The following is a 7,650-nucleotide window of genomic DNA, read 5'->3' on the forward strand; positions in this document are numbered from 1 at the left end:
TCACATTACATGTCTTGCTTTCGATTCCCGTCATCTATAATAAGGATACTAGAAAGAAAGATGAGAAGCTTCTTTTGGTCCAATGGAGAAAGCACAGACTTCATACCATAGCCGGAACACTTCTCGCTCTCCGAAATGCGAAGGTGGCTTGACCGCCACAATCTTATCATGCTTTTAACCTAGCCCTTTTGTCTCGAGAAGACATGAGAATTACTTCAAAATCCACTATCGCTATGGGGGTGATTGATGATAAAGAACTATTGTCACAATTGTTTTTTTTAGATGTCTCTCCTACACCATCCGATCATGGGGTTGAGATCAATACTCCTGGGTCGAGATTTAGTCAAAAAAGGAATCATGTGGCAAGTGGGAGATGGACAACTGATTAATCCATGGACATATAATTGGATTCCAAATACAGCTTCGGACTTAGGTAACGTTATCCTTATGCTACTAATGCCCCATCAAAAGTGACACACCTCATTGACCCACACAATCACTCGTGGAACAGAAATACTTTGCAGCGGTGGTGGCCACCAGATCTCATCAAAAAGATACTTGCCATTCCCTTACCAGTTTCAGCATGGACTGATCGATTGATTTGGCATTGGACAACATCCAAGACATTCTCGACAAAGTCAGCTTATAGGTTGGCCATAAGTAACTCAACCTATCCTACCACACCAGCTAACATTTGGAAAAGATTCTAGAAAGTGCCCCCTAAACCCAAGAGTCGACCATTTTCTATGGAAAGTCCTTCATCCCAAGCTACCCTTCGCCTCATTATTAAATCAAAGAGGATGTACATGCACCACTAGCTGCCTACATTGTGGTGAGGAGCAAACAACACCTGATCATATCTTCGTTCTATGCCCTATAGCACAAACAGTTTGGGAAGCTCTACACTTTCCCTTCATGATTACTCGTGGGACCTTGGTGGAGAAAGTTATACAACTTGTGAATCAATGGCACAATGGGACGGCTACTGAGTTGGCAACAACAAATTTAATAGCATTATGGTTATTGTGGAAAGCCTACTGATGAGCACATTTATATGTGAAATCTTAGGGCATAAAGCATGCATTTTACACACTTAGAGTGGAGCTACCTTGGGTTTTATGTTGTTTTTGCAGATTTTAGGACTTTTCAATATTTAAGCAAATATTTGGAGTTTTAGGTATGAATCATGCAATTTTACATGTCAAGAGGTCCATTCAAATTCTCAAATGCGAAAATGGGCCTGATTTAGAGCATGATGGGCTAGAGATGTGATTATGGGCCAACTCCAAAATATTTAAGAGATAAAAAAGCCAAATTTGATCTATGGCTGAGATTATAAATTATCAATCAAATCTACAGAGATATTATTGAGAGAGTCCAAATGGAGAAAAGAGTCCTTGCATACCTCAATATCTTATTTCCTATTTGTGATTCAATTAAAGAAAGAAAAAGAGGAAAAAGAATTAAATTCAGATAAGGAAGAAGGAAAAATCCCGTTTTTGAATGTCTCAGTTCAATTTCGATCAAGCCCTTCATCGAATGATCATCCGGTGTCCGATCGAGATGATTTTGGGATGAGAGCTTCAAGAATTCTTGATCCTCAAATCCAACGGTGGAATTGTGCATTTTATATCTCTAAGTCAGTCCGATTAGTATGTCAAAACCCTAATTGGTTGAGTCAGATAAGAACCCCTGAGTTTGATTCAAATTCTGTCAAGATTCATATCCCATGTAAACTCTATAAAAGGAGAACATACTCCATCAAGGGAGAACGTGTTTTTAGAGTTTAGGAAGAGCACATTTTCTTTTCTATTTAGTTTATTTAGGCTTTCTTTAATTTTCTTTGCTTGCTTTTGTGAGATTTTAATATCTAGATTGAATGTTTAGGTTTACTTTTTCTATGCATGTAATGTAATGCAATTTTAAGTTCAAGATCAATTTCAAGTTTCAAGATTCGTTTTTCTCTGGGTCTAGCAATTGTAACTCTAGATCATTCTAGATCTATATCTGGTTGTTAGGGTTGGTTGAGATTCGAATCGTTTGTTCAATTCTTTTTTATTGTTTGAAGTTCAAAGATGCAAGTAAGTAACATTCTTCAATAATCTTATCTCCCCCCTCCATTCCTGCTTCTATCTACCCCTCAATATTCTTAATTTAGAATTTACTTTCAGCATTTATTTATTGTTCTCCCTTCCCCTGGGTCCTTGATCAGAGATGCCTACAGTCGTACCTCTCTTTGGTTAAGGTTTCCCTTTCCTTTTATTACTCTGTTATTTACTTTCTGCAATTTACTTTCAGCATTCATTTATTGTTCTCCCTTCCCTGGGTCCTTGATCAGAGATGCCTACAGTCGTGACTCTCTTTGGTTAAGGTTTCCCTTTCCTTTTATTACTCTATTATTTACTTTCTGCAATTTATTTTTCTCTAATATCTGTTCTCCCGATCGGTGGACTGTAAGCTACGGCAAAGGGTCCATGGTCAAATTCATTATAATTAGACTTCCCTTCCCTAGATCCAGAGTTGACACTCGGATCACTTCCCTTTTATTTTTATTTATTTATTATTTATATTTTTTCTGCCTTTATTAATTATGCGTTGGTTATGTTTGCTTTATTTTTCGTCTCAATTCGATCACATTAGATGTATGGATTAGGACCGTTCGTTTAGTTTAATTAAGTAATTAACAAATATGAATTATTGCACTCTCGCATTATCATTAAGAAGTTAATTATAATGTGGCATATCTCCTTGAGATTGACCTGTTAGCTACACAATACCGTGCACTTGCGGTTACTTTTAATTTCACAAACACCTACACCATTCAACTGAGAGGCTCTCTCCTTCACTAGTAAAATTTCAAATTTGGAAAAGCCTTCATTTCTATAGCAGAAACCCCAAGAAAGTGCAGACTCACAATACCAGCAATCACATCAAATGGGTGGCTCCAACTCCTTCCCACATTAAATTGAATTGTCGACGGATACATTTTTACAGATCGAAGGGTTGTTGGCTATGGAGGAATTGCAAGGGATCACCGGGGATGTATGCTATTTTGCTTTGGACGGGGGAATTGAAGCACGGGACATCCTAATCGTAGAAGCTTTGGCGATCAAACAAGTGATATTGTGGGCTATTGACTTTAATCTCCTAAGATTGAAGTAGAGTCGACAACCAAGCTCTCATTAACATACTGAAAAATCATCAAAATGAAGCTCCCTGGAAGGTCTTCCCAATTGTAGTAGATATCTTACATCTCTCGACTTCATTCTAATCTATATCCTTCGGGCATGTTCTTGTGAGGCTAACATGGTGGCGGATGCTCTAGCTAAGGATAGTGCTCTCTCCCAAGATGCCTTCCTAACTATCACTTCCTCACCCCCTCGTCTTTTTTGGTTTCTTTTGTTTGATATTCTAGGTCTAGGTTATAATAGAGGATTCTCCTTATAAATAAATAAATCCCTTTTTTACAAAAAAATAAAAAATAAAAACCATCCTTGGTGCCTACTAATCGTCTTGGGCTATCATGGATATATTAGAAGATATTGAGGGTTTGCGAGGATAATTCATTAGTTGTGAATTTCACCATGGAGTACCGAAGACTAACAGATGTGCTGATGATCAATTGGTTAGTTTGCTTACTTTTGAACATGTAATTTCTTATGATCCTCCTAATCTACCTGAACGCCTTGCATTTTTCATTCACCAAGAAAGACAAGGCTCAAGGTTCTTCAGATTGTAACTTTACCTCTTTCTTTTAAAAAAAAAAAAAACAGAAAAAGAGAAAAAAGAGAGGTTTGGATCGGCATTTTGAACTCAACTATTGAAATATCGTTTTGGCTACAATTTCTAATAATCCACCCATTCCATAAAGTATTCAACACAACTTTTGTCTTTCACTTTTCACTTTTTCCCATCAATTGCCAACCACACTCAGGCTAGCAAGACGTTGTTTACATATACATAGAAGGATGACAGTAGCTTTATGTTATTGACCTTCCGTGTGGAAGAAATTGTTTCCTTCACTTCAAATAGTTTGATTAATTGTGCATGACTTGACTTAGGAGCCAATCTTCCCAAGTCTTCCCAAGCCACTGGTCTACTCTTCTCTATCACATGTATAAAAAGGACAATTTAAAGTATTCGATGATACGACACGTACTAGTTAATTTTTAATTTTTTCAACCAAAAGAATTTAATTTTTAATTTCTTTTTAAGCTCATGCATTTCTTTGCATCAAAATGTATTAACCTTGATTAGAAGACGGTTCTTTTTCTATTCCCACGGGATACTAATTACAAAATTATAATAAGATTGACATTGTATATCATGGAATGTATTCCTTCAGTAACTTTGCATTAACTTGGGAATCACCTTTACTGTTAAATGACAACTGCAAAACATCACAAATAAACACAATACTAAAGATACAGCAAAGAAGCAAGACTAACAAGGATATCCTAAAACATACAATCATCTCCCACCATCTAATGATATTGCCACCTGATTAGTCATACTATCATACCCAATAGTGTGGTGGCCATGAAAGTCCGATGTTTCGCCAAGAAGAGCTTCAACCTCCTCAGGATTTTGTGCAACCCAAGGGTGCTTTTGATAGTTGCCCAACCGTTGTAGCTCCATTGCCACTTCTTTCATTTTAGGCCTTTTTTCCCCTTGTATTCTTAGACATCTTTCAGCCAGTAGTATGACTTCATGGAGTTGCTCTTTACATCCTTTAGCTATAACCCCACCATCTAGAATATCCCAAACCCTTCCTTCTTTGATTGAAGTGATAAAATGCATTGCTAGGCCTACATCTTTACTGGGACCATCAGAATAGAGTGCTTTTTTTCCCAGTTAATAGCTCCAGAAGTACTACACCAAAACTATAAACATCACTCTTTTCTGTGAGTTGGCTTGATTGAAGGTACTCTGGGTCCAGATATCCTAGTGTTCCTTGGACTAGTGTACTAATTTGAGTTTGATCTAATGGAACCAACCTTGATGCACCAAAGTCTGACACCTTTGCACTATAATTATCATCCAGGAGAATGTTCACTGACTTGATATCTCTGTGAATTATAGGTGGTGAAGCCGCAGAATGCAAATAAGCGATGGCCTCTGATGTCTCCGCAGCTATCCTCAGACGATTATCCCATGAGATTCTAGAATTGCATCCCTCATCATGGATATGGTGGAATAAGGTTTTGTTAGTAACAAACTCATACATTAAAGTAGGAACTTCGGTCTCTAAGCAACAACCCAATAGCTTCACTACATTTCTGTGGTTGGTTTGCGAGAGAATAACCACCTCATTTATGAATTGCTCAATTTGACTTTCATCAACTATTTTTGACTTCTTAATGGCAACAACTCTATGATCAAGAAGAATCCCCTTGTATACTGTACCATAACCTCCTCGACCAATGATCTGGTCTTGAGCGTAGTTGTTTGTAGCTTTCTTCAGTTCTTCAGCTGTAAAGATTTTGGCAACTTCAACAGATCCTTCAAGGGAAGACATCTGCTGCTTTAACAAAAAACCTCCATTTTGCTGGAAGAATTTTTCCTTGAGTTTGTTAGCCTTTCTCTTTTGGAGTGCAAAAAATGTCAAGAAGCTAGCTACAAGTAGAAACAAGCAGCCCAAGCCAATACCTATAAGCAGACATTGAAGAATAGAAGACTGGTTAAGATTGGGAGCCTAATTTTGTTGGGAAAGTAATTAAAAGATTTCTCTGCATATAACATTTTCACAGACAAACAGAGGCTTGATTTCAAAATTTTGTTGCTGATGAGGATGCAACTTCTGCTGCATAAAAAGAATTCCAAGATTGAATTTGTTAACTTCAGTTTTACTTACCAACAGTTAACGGAATCACTGGAGGATTGCATCCACTTCCATTTTTCTTTCCATCCCCATGATAACCAGGCGGGCAAGAACAAGTGAAATTCCCAGGCGTGTTGATACAATTCCAACTGCACAGACTAACTGTCTGATCTAAACATTCATCTATATCTGCACCAAACATGCCTGCAACTCTTAGGGTTTTCCACCGGAAAAGTTGTAAAGAATGATCAAGGAAAAAAATTCCTCTTTTGTGCACATCTCTTGCTGTGTAAAGCATTATAGTTTTAAACCATACAACTTCTCTTGCTGTGTAGAGCATTACATTTTTATATTAAATAAAGGTTGTGATTAAAGGCTTGATTCTGAATTAAAAACAATCCTCAATACTCTTTTAATCTTTTTTTTTTCTCAGCCTATTTTTGGGGAACTTAAGTACACGGCTCTGCACAGCAGAGTGATGTGTACAATAAGATGTTTTCCGATCTAAGAAGAGTTTCAATTTGGATAGTTAAGAGATTAGTGTTCATGAGGTTTACCTTGGCATCCATCTGGAAGATAGGGGTTTCCTTGGTATCCTTGAGAACAGTTGCAGCTGTATCCAAGCTCGTTCTTGGACTCGAGACACTCAGAGTTTTTGCCACAAGCATAAGTGGTGTGGTTCTTTCTTGCTGCTTCACAAGGAAAATCATTTGGCTCCTCTATTGCCCAATCCAACACAACCGGGACACGCGGGACACCATATTTGTTGTTTTCATTGCTGAAATTCTTGAGATGGGACACGGAGAAGTTGTACCAGTTCACGTCGACCATAAAAGCGTAGCTGCAGGGATTGAAACTCAAGATCTGCCTGTGGCTGTCAAAGCTTGTAATAGTTAGGCTGAAACTCTTGACCCTCTTTGGGATGGTGATCTGGCAACAACCGCTCTCCCCGCTGCAGGAACCTTGAGTAGTACTATCGTTTATGTAACTGCAGTATTTCATGTTGCACTCACTCGAGAAATTTCCACCACTAGTCTTAAAGATAGCATTCGTGTCACAACCCAGAACTGTGAATCTGTTGTCAGTGTCGGACAAGCTCATGGAATTCTTTTTTAAACTGAGAGACTTAGAATACCTATAAGCCAGGCCTGATGTGTTGTAACAATCCAGGATTATGGAGTTCAGGACTCGCACTTGGCCTTGTAATAGTGAAATGTCCAACACTTCAATATTTCCCTTCCCGAGGAATAGTTTTGGAGGGTTGTGATGAGTGTCGTTGCAGGTTAGGAAAAAACCACCCCCTCTGTAACAGCCTTCGTCTCCAAAACCAAAGGGGTATGGAACTCTGATCTTACCACAATGCTGAGAGCAGTTGGGTTTAGCCACTGGGTAAGTTAAGGTTGCCATAGCTGGCCAAAACAGGACGAAGAAGAAGAACAGTAATAACATAAGCAACCGAGAAACACCCATTGCTTAATAACTTGCTGAATTTAATTGCGAGGAGAGTATACTATCTTTCTTACTTGAACGTTTAATTTATAGACTGGATATGATTCACCAAAGAGGAGAGTCCGGATTTTACATGCGCCTCGTTCAATGATTAAACAGAGTTGCGCGTAGAAGGAAATGAAAGTCCGATTCGGTGTGCTTTACTTTTCCAGTGAATCGAACTGGGTCAAGTCTTCCCAAGTCTTCCCAGGAATCTTCCTTCCACAGCCCTGATTTTTATTTTTTTTGGGTAAATCCACAGCCCTGATCAGAAATCGTCGTAGTGCATAAGCATCACAACTATAATATTTGATGGGACAAAACAATATGATTGGAAAATT

General features: G+C 38.2%; 1 protein-coding gene across 1 annotated transcript; it reads right to left on the reverse strand.

Annotated features, from left to right (window-relative positions):
* Nucleotides 1-4,300: 4,300 nt before the first annotated feature.
* LOC148998946 (wall-associated receptor kinase 2-like) lies at nt 4,301-7,344 on the reverse strand. The gene is given in 4 exon segments (XM_089141583.1): nt 4,301-4,851; nt 4,853-5,649; nt 5,855-6,010; nt 6,379-7,344. Coding segments are annotated over 4 exon segments (2,247 nt in total). The 5' UTR covers nt 7,292-7,344; the 3' UTR covers nt 4,301-4,470.
* Between the last annotated feature and the right edge of the window lie 306 nt (nt 7,345-7,650).

The sequence above is a fragment of the Hakea prostrata genome, unplaced genomic scaffold (genome assembly GCF_041222555.1).
Source record: "Hakea prostrata isolate BN-2017 unplaced genomic scaffold, UWA_Hpros_2 contig_86, whole genome shotgun sequence".
NCBI lineage: Eukaryota > Viridiplantae > Streptophyta > Magnoliopsida > Proteales > Proteaceae > Hakea > Hakea prostrata.